The sequence below is a fragment of the Phoxinus phoxinus genome, assembly GCF_949152265.1.
Source record: "Phoxinus phoxinus genome assembly, chromosome: 5".
NCBI lineage: Eukaryota > Metazoa > Chordata > Actinopteri > Cypriniformes > Leuciscidae > Phoxinus > Phoxinus phoxinus.
This window is the reverse complement of record NC_136880.1, coordinates 6120287-6141633: the sequence shown is the minus strand read 5'-3', so window position 1 is coordinate 6141633 and position 21347 is coordinate 6120287. Positions and strand designations below refer to the sequence as shown.

Here is a 21347-nt window from a genome sequence, read left to right as displayed (position 1 = left end):
ACAAAGCATTAGTGGACATCGTTTTCAACAAACGTTGGCTAAAGGATGTCCACAAATACCTGCGTTTTAGGTAAGACACACACGCATATATAGACAAATATATATTTGTCTATGTGTTAATATATATATTTATTTATTTATACTAATGTGTGTGTGACTTCTTTTATATCCAACCAGATCAACAGCAGACCTGGAGTCATTCCAGAATCATATACTGATGTATGCCAGCAAGCGCTTTGCTTTCACTCCACCAGTCTATGAGGCAAGAGTTCTGCTGGCAGCTCTTGATTACAATTTTCACCGCAACAGACCAACAAGTACTACGTGTGAGGGCAAACAAATGTAAGTTTAATATATGCAGTATTGTAAACACACAGGCACACAGTGGTTTGGGATTGATAAGTGTTATCAAGTTTGTCAGTTGTAGTAATGAGTAATTGACTTTTAATAGTTGACCATTGTTCCATTACAGTTTACGACGACTATACAACAAACATGCAAGAAGATACAGCTTGTACGCCCTGAAATCGGAAAAAACGTACAAATACATATCGGAACTGCAGGCGAAAATTTTAAACCAGAGACTCACCAGTGGAGTTGGGATGCCTCGAAGGAGGAGCCTTCGGCCCAATGACCCAAGAACACGTGGTGTCGTTCCCCCTGTACCTCCACCACCCATATCAGAGCTGATGCAGACACAAGTCAGCAGAGGTCTCGGTATGTGATGCACATGTGCATGCCATAAATTTTAATCTCATTACCTTTGTCTGTAATTTAGTCGAGGTGGAATGATTTTTGAACAATAAAATAGTGTGCATTTAAAATGACACTGCATTTTTTCCACAGGATCAGCTTTCCTGGAGGCTGCCAATTTTGAATGATATTGCTGATCTAGACTGTTACTTCAAAATCAGCATGAAAATGTTTTGGTTTGTGTGTAAATAGCATTAATGATAAATACTGTAAATAATAAAGATATTTCAAATAACATTATTGACCATGGCACTGTCAATTTGAGTTTCATAATCAAAAAATTGCTACAGCACAATTTTTTTTAATACGTTTATGAATTTATGTAATGTATAAGAAAGACAGCATAAACAATTTCTTATCAATTATAAATAACTGTTTATTTTTATTAATTACATTATGAAAGGTGGAATTTTTTTTTTAATTTAAACAATTAAATACAAGAACACCAATAAATAACTATTTACAATAACATATTTTAGGTAGATGATTTAAATTCCAGGGTAGAAACCGGTGTACTGTCCCTGAGGGTCAGGGAATTTATCCCTTATTTTACACACACAGCAACTAGGGATCACTCTTCTATTACCCTGCCCTAGAGACCCATGCTGCCAGAAGATGAAATGCCTGTAGGCAGCATATCGGAATTCACGATTGTCATCGCCTGGCTCTCTTAAATGGCCCAATGCTGTGATGTCCTCCCTGTACTGCCTATGAATCCGGAGAACACCTTCATCAAGGCAGTACTGATTGAATTGTAATAGTAGGCTCACACAGTTGGCTGGGTTTTGTCCACAGCATTTTTTTTCACGATCAGTTGGCATGTCCCGGCAATGTTTACAGGTACACCATGGTATATCTTGCACAGGAGGGGGGAGGCCATGTCTGCGCTGATGCATCATCAATGCATCAAACACCAGACCTGGCTGTCTTTGTAATAGCTGTATGGTGAGGTCCCTGTGCTCTTGCAGACTCATTTCAGCTACAAGTCTCTAAAGAAATAAAACACAAGAAATGTGATAAATATGATAGGCTCGTTTATGGTTACAATGTTTTATTTTTAGCAAAGTAGTAATAGATTAATAGTATAGATTAATACAATAAGTTGTCAAGTGTTTACACAAAATGATGAAGAATATGTGTACAGACAATGAAAATTAGAAATGTGGTTGTGTGACTACAGTCCATCAAATAATCATATGTATCGTGATTTATCTGGCAGACAACTCATGTCATGCAGTTGTAATAGCCTACGTACAGAACAGCGGCGTGTAAAACGATGTAGATACCAAGAGATCATTTTATTTTTATTTTCATTGACATTGTTCATACTGTTCAGATAAATATAATATAAACACAAACCTCCGTTGCTTCTTTGCTTTCTGTTTGAAGGGCTTCCACTCTCTCCTCATCATCTTTGGAAAGTGCTTTTCTTTGCCTTGGTGGATGTCTCCGCAATTCACTGGCACCGGCCCTGTTTTTATTTTTTCCTTTACCTCTACCTCGACCTCTCCCTCTCCCTCGCACCTCCGTCACATCAACTGATCTCTGCTCACGGAGAAAATGATATAGCCTACAATGTAAACTTTGCCTTAAGCTAGTGATGTCGTACAATATACAGATTAACGATAGCACTGACAAAAGTTACTTTACTAAGATTAGCTTGCATTCGTCTGGGAACCTGATAGCTGATGTTAGCAATGAAATGGTAAAAAAATAACGAAAACATAAAACTATTATTCAATTTACATAGATGTCATAACCTGTTAACTGACAAATTATATATGTTAACTGCCAAATTAAATTACTGCAAATTATAATAGTTTTCTAAAGTAACCTCATCACTTGAAGGAACACTCATGGACGAGGTCGAACTGGAAGCCATGTTAATCTTGGACTACATTGGCCACCGTAGGAGTTAAAACGAAATCGGAATTGAGAGGAACAGAAACTAATATTCACTGGATGGTCATATACCTTTTCACCGCTAGATGGGAGTAAAAATCACACAGTGTAGCTTTAATGTTTTTGGAGATTACCGTTGTGGTGAAGTGTAGAGTTTGTGCTTGGGTTGACGACCTAATAACAACAATTGCCTTTTTTATATAATGAAGCAACTACTAAGGTAGTCCTTTAGATCAAACCAGTGTCATTTCTAAACTGCCAACACTGATCATCATATGTGTAAATAGTTACGTTAGTTTGTTGCTATGTAAAGGACAAAACAAAATCCTTAATAATCATATGATTATTATATATATAGAATTAATTTATTAAAAAATATTTTGCTTGCTTTAAAATAAATATCTGGTTTAGGTATGTTTTTATATTGGAGTCTGCAATTGTTTTCCTTGGATTTGCTTCTCAGTTCCCTGCAATTTTAAGCTTTTCTTGGTTCATTCTATGTTTTCTAGGCAACCTCTCTCATGCGAATTCAGATTAGCACAGTTGGTTTAAAAGGGCACCTATTATGACATTTAAAATGTTCCTAATGTTGTTTTGGGAGTCCCCAACAACAGTTTTACATGCATGCAATGACAAAAAACACTTTTGTTGTCGTATAATACGCATTTATTTTTACCTGATTTGCTCACCGACTCCCAAATGATTTGTTCAAGGACTCATTTTTCCAAACCCCTCCTTTGCGCAACGCTAATCTGCGTTGATTGGTCAGATGACCCAGTCATTTGTGATTGGTATAGGCCTACTTATTGTTTAACACGGAGTACAATGATGCTTTTATAAATTAAATTGTGTTATAATAATGATTATAGTCCACTGCTTTGTAGTTTGTAGTAAAAATCTAAAAATAATATAAAGAATTTAATGTTATGTTAGCGAGCATAGCCCAGAGTTCATATTGTAAAAGCACAATCAGTCTTTGTTTGCGTTAGCCCGATGCATAAACAAAACGTTTTTACAAAAAAAAAAAATGCAGTTACGTTACTACGAGGTATTACTCTATTCTTTATCTAATAAACCTATTGGGGAGGTCAAATTGTTACAGCTAGAGGACTCCACTCTACAAAGCAAACAGGACCATAGAAGTAGAAACAATAATCTTTATTTAGTATAATTCATGCAGTTACCAAACATGTCAGACTGGGTCAGGTTCTTGAAGTCCCAAACACAAATGCTAATCTGCCTGGGCGAACAACACCACGATGGAGCATGCTACACAGAAAACACTGCAATAAATAAGCCCTACCAAAACTAACAACCACGCAATAAATATAATAAAAAGCTAGAGCACACACCTCACCCCCAGAGGGCACTGCACCCATTCACAATGCACGTGAACTTCACACTCAAGACGCCCTCAGACTACTACAGAAGAATTCAGTTCATCAGAACCCTCCCACCCCGTCATGAAATGGATATACTGCCAGATTTAGAAGCACACACACACACACACACACAAAGTTAAACACTTAACTCTCCCAGGATGCGAGACCCTCCCCCGGGGTCTAGGCTTTGGCGCTGGTTGGCAATGGGAGAAGGCAGACACCAGTCCAGCGCTCGTGAGGCCTCCGAACTGTAGCGGAAACAGAGCACCCCTTACTGAGAAGCCGCGTCGCCCACGCACTCCTATACCCACGTTAATCTACAGGTTAGCCCGCTACGCTATCTTCGCCGCCGGCAGCCCTAAATAGCATACGATCGGCACCCACCCCCCAACCTTGAGTGCAGCTCGGCGTTATCAACAACACACCGCTTCTCAGCCTCGCTCCCCTTCACTGAGCTCGTCTTTTTATTCTCGCCCTCTCCTCCAAATTCACGCTCATCAGACATCAGGTGCGAACACTCACGTAACTCAACCCACTCTTCCACAAATCCCTCCCCCCCCACACACACGGCAGTCATAACAATACATTTATCCAACGTCACTTCATTACATTTAAGACAACTCCGAAAACAACGACAAACACTTCACACATCTCAATACAATTTTCATTGAAGACCTAGAAGCTAAACAAACAAAATAATTATTAAGCATGCTACATAAAACATAAAAGCAACAATTATTAATAACACTTACAGGTTGTGATACGGAGGAGGAAGCTGATGCAAATACACTTGGAACTGAGCCTTCCTTCAATATCAGCCGGCTCGCGAATCCAAGTTTGATTGCATTTAAAAAGCAATCGTTTTTAAAATGGCGCGAACAAAGGCTCGGACTATACTTCTGTGGTATAGTTATATATATGAATTGTAGCCACTTAGTCTTCAAATGCTCCTCCTTGGGCAGATGAAAAAAGTTGGCTTTTGAGTCGCACTTCAGAACACAGCGTCTCGTCGCCCTGATGTTTGCAAGTTTTCCCTGCTGGCCTTGGAGCGCAATAAGTGGGCGTATCGTATTCAAATAACTTGACAAGTTGACGTCATCTAGTCAGAGAAAAAGCTTCGGTCTTCTAACGATTCATAAAAATGACTCAGAGTCGACTCTTACTTTTGAAAGACAATAACTTTATATACGGTGCACTTTCATATTTCAAACTGTGCAGGATGTTTTTGTTCACTTAGATCTATGTTACACACTACATGAAAGGTAAATTTCAAAATTCCATAATAGGTGCCCTTCAATCTAATTAAAATTAATCTAATTTATTTTAATTCAGGACACCATAGTCCAGGTTTTAGTAATCTGTACTTAATCTGTGTTTCAGAAAGCCATTTTTTAAACCACAATTAACTATTCTGGATTAAGGCCTATCCTGTTTTAATTTAAACCCTTTCTGGGAAACCACTCCCAAGAACCTGATAATGTGCTATAATCTGAACAGAATTCACAACGGAATGCAAACAATACTGTAGTAAAATCGATTTAACACCAAACCTTCTTTTTGATCCAGCTTTCACTTATGTCCTTTTCTAATTTACCTCCGAGTGGTCAGCATCTTCAGATAATTTAACTGTACGCCTTCCCATTCCAGCAAGGAAAAGTGTAAAATCATCTGATGGTTTTGGTGTCTTTTCCACATTCTTATTGACTAAATAAAACTGCATGGAAAGAGTCCTGCTGCTGGTGTTGACCACTTAACATGGAGATCAAAACCTTTTTCGTCCCTTTTGAGATCACTTTAAAAAATACCCTGGGAATGATCTGCAAAATTCAAAACATTGTATATAGTTTACTCATTAAATAATATCATGTGGTTTTACTAGCCTAATAACACAAAAGACTAACAGATATGAATTTATACATGATAAATTGAGTGATTACATATCAGTTGTCAACTGACCATTTAACTAAACAAAACACATTCATACGCTAGCTAAACTAGAGATTAGAAGACAAATTACAATCATTCCTAAACATAAATAACCTGGTCATTTCTCTCTGCACTGATGTCTGCTGCTGCTGAGCAGTTGTTTGAATCTGCCCTGTCTGTAGCTGGCTGCCTGATCTTATCAATGTTATGAGATGACAAGATGCTTCATCGATGATGGCAGACTGGAATAGTAATACAGTATACATTTTATAATTTTAAACCATAACATTTTATCTGGTAGATCAATCTTTCTAGTTAGGTTACAGAAATTAATGTTTCCATTAAGGGTTTTAGCTTTGTAAGGCACTGTATCCGTGTTTTTTCTTTTTTGTTCAATACAAATAACCTGGTACTTAAATCAATCTCAATATATGTTACCAATCAACATTAACAAAAGCCACCTTAACACTACAAAATGTGTAACCTACATCATTTATGATATTTATTGATGATTAATCATTTATAAAATAAAGAAAGAAACTTTAGTTTACTACATTCAGAATTCATTTAGTAAACAACTAAAGCGTTCTCCATGGTGTCACGGTGTAGTGCGGGTTGAAGAAGGACTCCAAGTCAAAAGGCTCCAATACAAACAATTTACTAATATGTGACCCGATCTGGCGAAAATGAGTCGGAAGTCGCAACGTTCCATTTTAAGATACGGGCCGATAATGTGAAAAAACAATAATAATTTTTTTGTTGTTGTTTGTTGCTAATTTCAAAGAAAAGACATTCAAAAATAATCTTCCAAAGTTTCGTGGTCCAGATAATTGAGCAAATGTATTTAAATGACTATTAAACTTGACAAAGTTTTACTAAATTCGTTGGAAATGAATATTGCTTTTCTCAAATCCTCTCGTCACTTCTGAGCATTTCCCGGGTATCCCCTGAAACGTCACTATCTCTGCTCTCCAAATGGTGTTACACGTATTGAGCCAATCAAAAAGTTTAGAAATGTACACAAACGCTGATCATTTGTCAATGGGAAGCCCCGCGGCACGCGATTGACAGGAGGATGGCTGGACCAGACTCGCAGCGCTCTGTGTAAACCCAATATTTAACTGTTGGTATCTCCGTTATTAATTTGTTACACTGTTATTGTCAACTAGCCTACACACACACACACACGCACAAACACACACACACACACACACTCTTTCTCTCTCTAGCTAAAATGTAGCACTTCTGTTCAATCTTTCTGATTTGTGTAAATCTTTGTAAAAGTGCCTTTTAAAATATTTATTCAAATAAATACTTTACAATAATTTGATCTTCAGCCTGGTTTACTGTAGTAGCATTTATATATATTAATATCTTTGGTCAAATTACGCTGTAAAAAAAATAGTTTATCCCTTTAAATGCAATGGATTTTGAAAGATATCTACAAAAATACGGGCAAAAAACTTTAAAAGCTATTTTCTCAGGTTTCCAGTTGGAAAAAGAGGGCAGACGACCATAATTCAAATGTGTATATCTTTAAAACCATTCAAGGTATGACTTTGACTAGGATATCATTTGAAAGCTTATGATCTCCTCTTTCCATTGATATCAAAATCTCAATTTTGAAATTTGGGTCACTGTGACTCATTTTGCTGGATCAGGTCACATATTATCACAGGTAGGTTCAGGCAGGCAGATAACGCACACTAAACACGACTATACAAGACTAAATACAACAGCCCACCAGGGGCCTGTACCATGAAGGTAGCTGAACAAACTCGGGGTTACAGGATTAGTTTTGAGTTGACAAAACCAAACCGATGCAATCAGGCTTTGTTGGTACCATGACACAGCTCATCAACTTTCTCTGTCAACTCAGGCTTTGATCTTAAGTTATGATTAATCCACGAGCGCGTGCACATACCAAAGTGACGTTGGCACCGAACAACCAATCGCGTTCGATATAGAGAGAGCGAGAGAGATATTTTTTCCGCGGAGGAGCAAGAGATAATCATTCAGAATTACGATTAATTTAAATATGTATTACAAGCTCGAAACAATACGGTCTCTGCTGCCAAAGCAAGAGAAGACAGTTGGAGAAAGATTGCTGATTGCGTTAATGTGTAAGCTAAACAAATAGGCTACGTTCTATATTAATGTAAAATTATGTAGGCTATATATGTAGGCTATGAATGTATGTGTGTGTGAAATATGGCCTATATTTTTATAATATATAAAAATGTGCATGTATATAGCTACTAATAAAGATCAATATTCATTGATTTTTAGATGCAACTCCAAACGTTCTTGGCAGCAGATAAAGACAAAATATAAAAATATAATTCAAAGTAGTAAGTATTTACACATAACCTTTTATTATTTTTTGTAAACATTTGATCACAAACACTTCTAGTTCTAGAAAAAAGAGTGAAATTCAGAAAACCAGTGGAGGGCCACTCCTCCAGAATACACTGAGTTGCTCTGATAGGAATAAGGGACGGCCGATTATGGATGGGATTACAGGTGCTGTACAATCTGACCCTGTGCTGGCTCCTCAGCAAGTAACACTGGGTACGTGTGCGATACATTACTATTTTAAGTTTTAGATATGGCTGACTGTATGTTCTGCAGTCGAGGGAAATGCAGTGTCCCTGTTGAATCCAGCACACACACACACACACACACAGTCTCCCACACAGAGGTCAGTGTGCAGCAGACAGAACACCAGAAACATAACCTGCTTTATAACAGTTATGTGTTATATTAGCCTACTTTTATTTATTAGGGTGGAGGAAATGATGAGACAGTTGCTGAGGTGAATGCACTGGGCTTTTTATTAAGGCAAACATTTGAATGTGTGGCATAAAACAGGGACTGGCCCTTACACATCTCTTTTATTGTAGTATTTTTCACAACCTGTCCCAGAAACTGAAGCCTCTACCTCAATAGGTTTCAGAAGAAATGTGAACAAGTTAAGGATTTAAAACCATTGACATAAATTACAGGTGTTTGTCAAGGAACTTTTTGTGAGTTGATTAGCCTCCAGAAAACTTGTAATGATCGTGGTGTAAACTTGTTTGTGGTGGAATTATGTTTCAGGTGGAAACAGACTCAGTCAGGGCCCTTTACAAAAGGAGCCTAGAGCTAGACTGCACACTAAATGAGCCTATAGAGACTGCACACTAAAGGAGCCTGACTGTGAGCTGAGGAGGCTCCACGTTTAAATAATAAATAAATTGGAGATCAAACAGCTGGATTAAACTGATCTCAGTATGTGAACTTATTAACCAAGTAACACTTTAGCATGAATATTTATTAATGCAACTTCATCTTGTCTCTTTCTCCTCCCCATCCCACAATACCAATAAAAAGTTTGAGACCTATCTGCAGTTTCAATGTGCTTTTATTAAGTGTAATATTGCATGGTGATTGCATCTACATCTGCACTGGGTGGTCAAGTGGCCCTGTCGGTCATCATGATGGTTATTTTGTAGGTTGCAAATTAACAGTGTTTTGTACTGTACCAAATTTAACTTGCTTTCCTCAAAGTGCTGACACAACACAGACTCACAGAAAGTAGATCCTTGTTATATCTGTTAATGTTACTATTAATTTAAAGATTCATCTCACAGAAAATAATAATTTCACATGTTCACATCATCTCTACCTGAACATTAAGGCTGTGAAAGGACTTTCTATTAACATAATCTGCCTAATGTTCTCTTAGAGAAGTGGAGATTGCAACATGTGTGCAGGCTATTGCTCCAATGACTCTAGGGAATCCATAAGATTAACCGAATAATAATACAAAATATTTAAAATAATTATTATGTACTGTAGTAGCCTACATTTGTGAAATTAGCTTTAAAAAAAAAAAAAAAAAATTGTTCATGTGATGTCACCTTATCAATATATCTTACCCGCAATTTTATAAAAGCCCTTTTTATGGACATGGTCGATATGTCCGGGGAACATTATTAATGAAACTATCACTCCTGCAGAGCGAGGACCACCTTGCGAATAGTTCGACAAACCCCTAGATTCTGTGCATCACCGATCGTGCAAGTACCACTTGCAAAAAAACGCAACACAATACCATTTGCGGTACAGTAATGAATTCGACGTGTTAAATTCTTTGTGCGGCGCAAGAAGTTCGCAAAGATGATATTCCTTCCGCAGAAAATCTGTATCTTTCATACAAACTATCAGGAAAGGCAAGGGGATTTTGTCTGGCTAAAAACTCTTTCTCTACGATGTGCTCGTCTAACAATTTGCGCTGAGATGTCGAAAGGATTTGGAAGAAAATGTAAAGCCATTGCAACAGACACTGGGAATTAGTTACGTCACCTATATGTTTCTTTGCTCACAGCTGATTGGTCAAACTTCAGTCTGAGATCTCGAATCCAGAACTTAACCTGCCCCGGAGCAGGCTAGCCGTGCAGCGTAAGATACCATGGCAACGAACACCGATTAAAGCCGAGCTACTTTCATAGTACCTAAAACCCAGGGTTGGCGGAAACTAAGCTGAAACATAGCTGGCTAGCCACCTAAACCGGCTTCATGGTACAGGCCCCAGGACAGACTGAACAGAGCAAACTAAATACAGACACAAATCACAGAGAATGAGGTGAGCACAGGTGACACCGATGAACAAGACGATAAACAGGTGGGTAATGAGGAAGTGAGTTCAGGTGTGAAGACACAAGGGATTATGGGAAGTGTAGTGCAGACTTAGACAGACAGGTGCAGACGAAGACTGTGACACATGGTGAGTAACCCCTGCTGAAAAATCCAGCTAAAACCAGCCTAAGATGGTCAGGCTGGTTTTGGCTGGTCTCCCAGCCTGGTCATAGCTGGTTTATCAGGCTGGTTTTAGAGGGGTTTTGAACATTTTTTTAGCTGGTCAGGCTGGTCTTAGCTGGTCAGCCTGGCTGGTCTTAGCTGGCCAGGCTGGTCTTAGCTGGTCATTGTTGGTCTTAGCTGGTCAAGCTGGTCTTGGTCAGGCTGGGTTTAGCTGGTCATTGTTGGTTTTAGCTGGTCATTGTTGGTCTTAGCTGGTCATTGTTGGTTTTAGCTGGTCAGGCTGGTCTGAGCTGGACAGGCTGGTCTGAGCTGGTTATTGCTGGTCTGAGCTGGTTATTGCTGGTCTGAGCTGGTTATTGTTGGTCTTAGCTGGTTTTAGCTGGACAGGCTGGTCTTAGCTGGTTATTGTTGGTCTTAGCTGGTCTGGCTGGCTGACTCTATGTCTTCCATATTTTTCCTGCCAATGGGTGTTGTGACAAATAATGTAAACAATTCCAAGTACACTTGAAATAATCTTCAGGAGCACAGGCAACCATTCAAACTAATTCATTTTATTTAATATTACAGTCCCTTCAAACAACCCATATATATGCTAAAATTGTACAAAATTATTAATTGAAATGATTAAAAAAAACTATATACAGAATAGTAGATAATAGACAATAATAGAATTACAGAGATACATTTTTATTTTTATTTTTTTATGATATCCTGTATTTTTTGGGATATGTAATACCCCACTTGCTTCTCCCTCTTCTCTCTCTCTCTCTCTCCTTTTTCAGGTTCTCTTTCTTTGAGCCAGTCACTGAAGCAAACTTGAAAGAGAAATCATTGAGATTATTAATTTGTCACTTTTCAACTAGTAAAATTTAGAAAGGCAAACTATAGTGTCACAAATTTGCCTACAGTTGTCTCTGATTTGTTCCTTGTATTTATTGCTAATATAAAGAGAGAGTGTATGTAAAGTCAAATGTATACGCCAATGAAATTAAATATACATATGAAGGTGTTTTTATTATGTTCTAGATATTTTATTGACCAATAGGTGAGTATAAATAGATTACTATAAATTAGGATATCTAAACATTGACAGTTTTACAAACATTAAAAATATCGTTAAACCATTTTTACTAAATTAGCTAAGTACATGAATGAATGAATGAATGAATGAATGAATGAAATAATAGATTACCTCTCAAAACTTGCAGTTTGGAGGGTGTCAGGGGAGGCTTTGCAGAAAGTTTATTTGTGGGACACTCCTTTCCTGACACACTTCTGCTCTTTAAACTGTGTGTCCCCCACAGTGCCACAGCCATCTCTTTAACAGAGCGAATCTTTTGTAGAGGAATTAATTTTTTTCCACGCCTCTTCTCTGATCCAAACATTTTTCCCTATGTGGATCTTCAAGACAAAACATAAATGAGCTTCAATTGTATGAAAAAAAAAACACTCTTCAAAATATCTTCTTTTATGTTCTACAGAAAAAAAATAATTTATACAGAATATATTCCAGTTGGTAGCTATAAATGTTGGGCCGTTACTTTAAGTACGTTGGCTACCATATAAGAGCTGCATTAAAAATAAGAAGCTGTAATTTTTTCCTACAAAGATATCTAGTAATTTCAGTGAGATCTCAATTTGTGTGGAACCTTTCAGCATGTGTCAAGCAACGTTAGTCTGCCTAGATGCCATATTTAATTCCAAGTGAATCAAAAATGAGGCTGTGTGGGATATGCATACAGTCAGTTCAAATGGTTGTACCATCTAAACGTGCTGGATCTTTTTACTTCATCACCACCCATGTTTTCTAAAATAGATTTTTTTTAAATATATATTTCATCAATATAAAAGTACATATTTTACAGACAGTGTTAGCTGTAGCTTTGATTTCGAATTAAAGGCACACTGATTTTAAGATTTTTAGATTAAAATATCCAAAAACCACTAAATCAGTGTTATTCAACTGACATTTATTTGTATAGCGCTTTTCACAATACACATTGTTTCAAAGCTGCTTTACAGAAAATGCATGAATCCAGATTTCAATTTAGAATGATATTTTATCAGAGGAGACTGTGTCCAAGTTATGTATTTCAGAAATGTACATAAATCACACAGTTAGCTAATAATGAAATAATTTAAAGCTAAAATAATGAGGTCATTGAAGTAATGAATACATGTATGTTAACAAATTATGTTGGTGACTTGTGTACTTGCGTACATTATCCCAAATGTTTCCAACCATTTTTAAATCCAGAGAAATCAGCACTTTTAGTGCAACCAAAGTTGTGTAAAAAGGATTGACACAAATGTACCTTTCCATCCTTTATTTCATAAAGGCTCAGATGTGATTCAGAGGTGGGTTGTTGCCCTCTGAACTATTGGGCAGCTCAACTGGTCTTCTGTCAGGTGTGCTCTCAACAGGTGTGGACGTTTCATTAAGAAAAGATGGACCTGCAACCAAACAAACAATGATAGGGGCAAATGTATTAAGGCCTTCAAATAAAAGGTGAAGTCCTATTCTAGTTAAATATAATACACTCTAAAAATAATTAATCCTTTCAACCTAAAAATTGAGGCAGCAATTTTTGTTCAGCAGGTTTTTTGTTAAATCTTATTTATATTAAGTTTTTGTAACTCTACATTTGATAGATAGATATTAGATAGATTTTAGATAGATAGATAGATATAGATAGATAGATAGATATAGATTTTAGATATAGATTTTTAGATAGATAGATGGATATAGATTTTAGATAGATAGATATAGATTTTTAGATAGATATAGATTTTAGATAGATAGATAGATATAGATTTTTAGATAGATAGATATAGATTTTAGATAGATAGATAGATATAGATTTTAGATAGATAGATAGATATAGATTTTAGATAGATATAGATTTTAGATAGATAGATATAGATTTTAGATAGATAGATAGATAGATATAGATTTTAGATAGATAGATAGATATAGATTTTAGATAGATGGATAGATATAGATTTTAGATAGATATAGATTTTTAGAGAGATAGATATAGATTTTTAGATAGATACAGTAGATAGATTTTAAAGCATTTTAGCATAAATAGCAACGAAAATGTGAACAAATTAATCTCTGAATACATATCTAAATATTCTGAATGTGCTTTAGATGATTTGGAACAATACTTGTTTCCGAGAAGGCTCTTTGTAGCACGTTGTTTATGTTGTGCTGCAGTGTGATGTTGAGGCTTCTGTATGTAGCCAGCTCTGCAACAAGATCCTCCTTCTCCTTTCCTAATTCAGCACATCTTTAATGTTAGAACAAGAAACAGAGATGAAATAAAAAAAATCTCACCAGATTCTCATATTCTAAGATTCTGAAATTGATCACTAAACTTTCATTATTAAGAATCTCTTATTATAGGCTATGTTTGTAAATAAGAAAGCATTTATTATTCAAACTCTTACTTATGTTTGCATTCTTCAAGCTCTTCTTCCACATCATGTTTTTGTTTCTTTATGTAACGGTATCGTCTTTGCAAATGCTCATATATTTTTTGCGGTACAACTCTTCCATCTTCGCTGTCAGAAGAACACTCCTCTCTCTTTTTCTTTGGGTCTGTCTCAAAAAGTGGGGCCTCTCTCTTCTTTGCCTTTCTTTCTTCAAGAACTTTCAACAGGTTTTTTCTTTTTTCAGAAGCCTCAACTGTCTTCAGCGTTTTCTGTAAAGCATTATTATTATATATTATCAAAACAAATTAACAATGATGTTGAATCTACAAAATTGATAATAAATCACCAGCTTTCTGCAGTCAAACATTTAAAGGTTCAGCCAAAATACTGCTATATTATATTTGGATGTAACGGACTGATGGACTTGGTCACCATTTGCTTTTTTTTTATGATGTCGACTGAGGCTAAAAGAAATAGTCATACAGGTTTGGAACAATGAGAGTGAGTAAATTATTACAGAAGTTTGAGCTATAGACCTATCCCTTTAATACCTTTTTTCGAGAACTTAAAACGATATCAAGGTTATTTATAATGTCTTATAATACACAGTGGATTATATTCTCATGAAATACTTTTACTATAATGCTTTATATTGCCACATACTACGCATGGTAAAGTAGCCACTAGTCAAAAACATAAGACATCAAATTGGGTGAAGTTATTGGATAATGGGTTTTAATACTTTAATAAGTTATAACTGTAAATAGCAAATACAAGTAAGATTTAGAATGCATAAGTGTTTACAATTATAATATTAATAATAATGAGGAATGTATTACAATTATTTCAAATAACAGGGGCTGAGCCTGGTTAGTACTTGGATGGGAGACCTCCTGAGAAAACCAGGTTGCTGCTGGTAGAGGTGTTAGTGTGGCCAGCAGGGGGCGCTCACCCTGTGGTCTGTGTGGGTCCTAACGCCCCAGTGTAGTGACGGGGACACTATACTGACAAAGAGCGCCGTCCTTCGGATGAGACGCTAAACCGAGGTCCTGACTCTCTGTGGTCATTAAAAGTCCCAGGATGTCTTTCGAAAGAGTAGGGGTGTAACCCCGGCATCCTGGCCAAATTTGCCCAGTGGCCTCTGTCCATCATGGCCTCCTAATCATCCTCCTATATATACTAATTGGCTTCATCACTGTCTCCTCTCCACCAGTAAGCTGGTGTGTGGTGGGCGTTCTGGCGCAATATGGCTGCCGTCGCATCATCAGGTGGATGCTGCACACTGGTGGTGGTTGAGGAGATTCCCCCCTTCTATGTAAAGCGCTTTGAGTGTCCAGAAAAGCGCTATATGAATGTAATGAATTATTATTATTTAAATATTACGAATAATTAATACAATTAGCATTAATAATATATTCATTGGGTCTCATTCATGAAACACGAGCAGAACGAATTCTTGTGTAAATCGTGTGTAAAGTGGTTCTGGCGTAAATTTTCGGATTCATTAAAATGTTCGTATTTTCCAAATGTTAGTTGGTACGAAAGAAATCTACACCTGCTCCCAGCCACGCGTAAATAGTGCGTTTAACATCCGAACGTTTGCTCATTAATAAGGCTGCAATTCACCTTAATCGGGTATTTACAAAGCATTTTGAAAATTATGATATATAGTAATTACATTCGGTTTTTCTTTTTACTTTTATTATGAGAGCCAGTATCTGCAAACGGAACACTTTAATCAAATAATTAATTGCTTTTAATAGGGCTGGGCTATATTTTTCCGAAGTGAACCAATTCGTTTTTTGCAGTCGAGCTTCATGTCGAACCATTTTCTTTTCACTTCTGGAACTGTTCGATTAACAGATGAAACGTGATATGCTGCCAAGCTTCCTTTTTTTAGGACCTGTACGCTTGAAAATAAAATGTGACGTTTTGAATGAACTTCTGATAATAAAATATTATCTGATAATGAGAATTTTTTCTTTTCATTCGCTTTTGTGAAGACATGTTAAAATCCTTCGTTTGGTGTAATATGATGCCCATATATGGTTGTCAGTCGGATTTAATGGGCGGGATTTATGGTAATTGAGAATGAGCGTGCACTGAATTCATTAACACACACACACACACACACATTTCACTATCACATCTGACGTTTACAAAGTATTTGTGAATCAGGAGAAGAGTTTTCGGGAAGGTCTCTTTACGCGCAAATCACTCACATATTTACTCGTATATTTACGAATGTTTCATGAATGAGACCCATTAAAAACAAACTGATGTATGATCCCGATTGAGTTCGAAAGAACCGATTTGCGACATGATTCTTCATGAATCATTTCGAGTTCAATCATTTGAAAGAGATTTTTTTTTCCGAACCGGAAGTTACTAAACAGTGAACGCGAAGACAAGTCAAGTTCATCCATCCATCAGGTAAGTCATGTTCTCAGGTTTAGAGATCAAAGAAAGCTTTTAAAAACATACGGTTCTCTTCTTCAGTTCTCCTTTTTCTTTTGTAGTTGCCGTCTCGTCCTCTTCGTCATCCTGGTTTATGATTTTTGCGGTTCTGATCCGTTTGGATGGTTTGGCCAATGCGTCCTCCATCTCTTTACGGGTATCTGGAGGTGGTAAATTGAACCACAATTAATGTAAGTAACGTTAGCAGTTACATTTTTAGCTTAGTTATCATTAGCTCAAACAGACATTTCAATTAAGCTAATTTTACTTTTATCTAAACGTTAACCTTACCTTTTACGAGAAGTACCTGAGCTTGATAATATGTATTCTCCCAGCGAACAAGATATAAAAAATCCTGTTTATAATTTTTAGGGTCAAATTTTTTTATGTCCTCTATGGGAACAATATGTTTGTGTCCGTCCGAGTATCGCACATAGGCAAACATGTCTGAGGTAAAATGTCGTTGTTTTGAAAAAAAAAAAAAACGTTGACGTGAGAGCGCATCTTATATGCCCAAGTTAGCTCTCGCACGGTTAAAAATCAGCCAATCCCGTTTCAGAATCTTAATATATATATCACAAACACACTCTTTGTTGTTCTCTTTGTGGGGACTCTCCATAAACGTAGCTAAGTTAATGGTTTTTATACTGTCCAAACGGTATCTGTCCCAACACACACACACACACACCAAACACACACACTAACACGACCCCTGAACTTAACCATCACACACACTAACCTGACTCCTAAACCTACCCATCACACACACACACAGACACTCACTCACACATATATACACACACACACAGACATACTCACTCACTTACACACAGATTACACACACTAACCCGACCCCTGAACTCAACCATCACACACAACTTTCTGCATTTTTACATTATCAAAAAAAACTCAATAAAAATGTTTGGTATGACAATTCTGTATGATTTATAAGCTTGTGTGCATTCAGGTTTAAGTCCCCACCAGGATAGAAAAACATGTGCCTACACACACACAAAAACATTTTTTGAAAAGTATTTGTATTACATACAAAGTATTTAGTAAATATATTAAAAAAATAAGTATTAAAATCTATTTTATTTTGCATACAAGGTTACTTATTTGAATTTCTCTGTATAGATGGCGAAACGAAAATATAAAACATACCTGGAGCCTGGCAGTGTGTCCATGATACCAGTCACAACCAGTCAGAGGCTTGAGAAGAAGGCTGCTTTAGAGGTAGCTATATTTTGCTATTATTTATCACCTTAAATCACCTACCACCAGTGATGCCGGTAACGCGTTACTTAGTAACGCGTTACTCTAATCTGACCACTTTTTTCAGTAACGAGTAATCTAACGTGTTACTATTTCCAATCCAGTAATCAGATTAAAGTTACTTATCCAAGTCACTGTGCGTTACTATTTTTGCCATTTTCCTCAGTAAAAATTAGGGCTGTAATGCGATATGAAACCGAAATCGCGACACTCAGATCCACGAACCTGTGTCGCGGTGAAGGCAGAATCGCGACACACCCCTTCCAACTCCCAGAGCTATCCTTACCGTCCAGATCCAATGCTACCACATCTTTAAATTACTATTAGTATTATTTGAAGTCAACATTATAAAATAAGTAGACCTACACCACAAAACTAGTTAATATAATATAATGAAATATAAATTATCAGAAAATGCATTTAATACCAATATATTGAAACGTCTGTATATATATCCATACTCCCTTAATAAAGGAGTCCATTTACATTAGAAAAATATCAGTCTACACACATGTGTTTTATATTTAATATGAGAGAAATACACACTGCGCAAACCAAAAGTAATACTACCCACCTGATGAAAAAGGGTTGGCTCTCCAGAGAACATAAAATATCCATTTTATTTTATTCTTCGTGTTCGCATTTATGAGGAAAAAACAATGTTACGGACGCGACAGTTCTCCGTTGGACGTGACCGCTCTGAAATCGGCACTAAAATAGGCTACTGCTTTTTCACAGAGACCTCAAACAGAAGGCACAAAGCATTTCTTTAAAGTGAATTTCGTTTTGTATTAATTGTATCTTAATTTTAGTCAATGTTTCATCGACCAATTGCCTGGATGGATTTAATAAATAAGAAGTAGGCTATAGCAGACAATATAATCATGACACGGAGGCTATTTTTATATTCAAATGTCTACTTTTAAACAGAACAATTCGAAACGAAAACAGACTGCTCTCTGCTTATGTAATCCGTATGAAATGCGCATTTCTCTCTGGTGCGTTCACTAGGCCTACTTAGCTACTGCGAAGATGGCGAGTCAGCATCGTCAACTTCATCTTTGCAGCCGACAATGACAAAACACTTATTTATTAATAAACAATTAAAATGTCTTCTTGCTATATTTGACATATTCATAATCATTACTTTTGCCGGTTCTTTGTGAGCTTGTAAGTGCTTTATTGGCTACGCCACCCTTAGGCCGGTGACACACTGGATGCGTGGCGTGAGCGTGGCGTTTCTGTTGCGTGTCAGCTGCGTGGCGGATGCGTCGCGTTTTCTGTGTCTTTACACACCAGAACCGTGCTTGACGCGGCGCTGGCGCGCTGCTGTTGCTATAGGTGACAGAGGGAGGCCGCCGACAGACCAGGCACTTGTCTTCACAACAACAGTTTCAACTTTTTTCACACACCTAACGTTACACCTTCCAAAATCAGATTTTCAAAAATAGACTGTTTGACAGGTGCAATATTTGAAAATCGATAAAAAAAATAAAAAAAAATTAAATTACATTTATATCTGAATTTATGTCAACCTATAGACTTTCAAACATTAAAATGTCATTAATTAATATGTAATTGTGTACAAAATGACATATAAACATATTTTCCTATTCTATTTTGCCTGGAAACGCTTGCGTGTCGCGTGAAAAATAGGCGTTGGTTCTATTTCTAGCATGCACGCGTTTTCCGCGCGTCTCACGCAGGCTGTCTGCAAGCTCTAACCTGTTAACATGGGAGCCGAATTTAAAACGGACACGCCACGCATCCAGTGTGTCACCGGCCTTACATGTTACATGAATGCGTCACCACCGCATCGCCGTCACCATTTTCAGTTTGTGTCAGCTAAAGATGACAATATTAAGGTTCGTTGTACAATCTGGTGGCGACAAAGTGCTATCTAGCTACAAAAAAACACTATAACAAATTTGAAGAAACATTTGGAGTCGGGTCAAGAAAGACTGTCATTACATAATTAAAAAAACAAACATGTATTTTTTCCAGGAAATACTTTTTAAGTTCAACTTAAAATGTCAGGAGATACATGTTGACATTACTGTTAAAAATGCACTTCCAATAAAGTGAGCGTTGGCAAAACCGGTTGTCATTTTTATGTTGAGTCGTCGGGGGTGTCGTCGGCAGCTGCTGAATGTAACTAATAAAGTAACTTGTAATCTAACTTAGTTACTTTTAAAATCAAGTAATCTGTAAAGTAACTAAGTTACTTTTTAAAGGAGTAATCAGTAATCAGATTACTTTTTCAAAGTAACTGTGGCAACACTGATGATTGTGGTGTCCATGAAGATGTGAAAAAATAGGCATAAATCTAGCTTACACATTTATCTGACATAGTGGTACCCTTCTGAAGCTTCTTTGCTCCCAGGTGAGTTGACTTTAAATTCAGAGATAGCTTCTTTGGGGGGTGGGGGGCTGGTCCTGTTACTGTACGTTCACACCGCGAGCTCCGGCGAGGGCGGCGCGTCTTGGACGGCAAGAGCGGCGAGAAGAGTTGAAATTTGTCAACTTTATGGTAATAAGCTATGACGCGGTTCGGCGGCAACCAATCGGAATGTAGAAGTGCTCCGCCTGAGAGGATACCAGAGAACACAATCCTGTAAACTTTGGTTCCGACCACATTAGTTCCTAAGCAAAATGGAGGAAAAGTTCATTATTTCTGTTGCGGGTTTCCCGTTACTGTACGACGTGTCCCTGTTTACATACATGGACATTAATAAAAAGAACGACGAATGGAAAAAGGTGTCTGAAATTGTTGGTGTTTTGTTACTTTCACATTTAAAAGATTTTAATAGGTTAACTTATACCCTACGTGTGGCCAGTATGCACAAAATAGGAGACTGATCTATGTTCAGTTCTTATTTGCTTTGCGGCTCCTTTAAATAAAGTTTTTAAAAAATCATGCATTCTAAAATCTACGTCAGAGCGCCAGAGCGTCCCCGAATCTCACGGCGTCGATGGCGGGGGCGGCGAGAGCGAATTTTGCCGCTCTCGCCGGCGGCGGTGTGAACGTACAGTTACAGTCAGCCATATACAATTAGCCAAATGATCAGCCATCAAACCATTTTAAGAAGCATTGTGAACATTATGAATGTAGATTTTGCATATTGTCCATGATTTTTATTTTTTTTAGGTAGAAGGCATTACAGGCAGAAACAATGCCGTTTTGCTTGTGTAACCGGCAGAGTAACTGCCGTATCAAGTTTGTCCTCGTTTTCCCACCGTAGCCCTCTTCCCCTCAGCCACGCCCTCTAGTTAGCTTGTAAGTGGCTAGTCATGCATTAGCGTCAATGGTATTTTGTATAAAACCGGCACATCGGGTGGAAGACTAAGTAATCCCTCGGCTCGTACATCTTCTTTACACTGTGTTCGCTGTGCTGTCGCCTATGAAAGGTA

At 37.2% G+C, this 21347-nt stretch overlaps 1 protein-coding gene and 2 long non-coding RNA genes across 3 annotated transcripts in view; 1 reads left to right on the top strand and 2 right to left on the bottom strand.

Moving 5' to 3' along the window:
* Window positions 1–21347, bottom strand: part of LOC306999438 — a 743560-nt gene that overhangs the window by 19486 nt on the left and 702727 nt on the right. The gene's annotated exons all lie outside the window — the stretch shown is intronic.
* Window positions 208–975, top strand: LOC306998559 (uncharacterized protein). The gene is made up of 3 exons (XM_079612750.1): window positions 208–342; window positions 473–717; window positions 847–975. Exons 1-3 carry the CDS (start codon window positions 218–220, stop codon window positions 879–881), a joined length of 405 nt encoding a protein of 134 aa, XP_079468876.1. The 5' UTR covers window positions 208–217; the 3' UTR covers window positions 882–975.
* LOC306999156 lies at window positions 13117–14452 on the bottom strand. Its single transcript, XR_013797751.1, has 2 exons — window positions 14220–14452; window positions 13117–13220 (listed from the first exon to the last, which is right to left on the bottom strand). It is a non-coding gene; the product is annotated as an uncharacterized lncRNA (long non-coding RNA).

Coding starts and splice junctions, on each gene's coding strand:
- LOC306998559 (XM_079612750.1), top strand. CDS start 218: ATGTATGCCAGCAAGCGCTTTGCTTTCACTCCACCAGTCTATGAGGCA. Junction 343..472: donor ACGTGTGAGGGCAAACAAAT/GTAAGTTTAATA, acceptor GTTCCATTACAG/TTTACGACGACTATACAACA. Junction 718..846: donor ACAAGTCAGCAGAGGTCTCG/GTATGTGATGCA, acceptor TTTTTTCCACAG/GATCAGCTTTCCTGGAGGCT.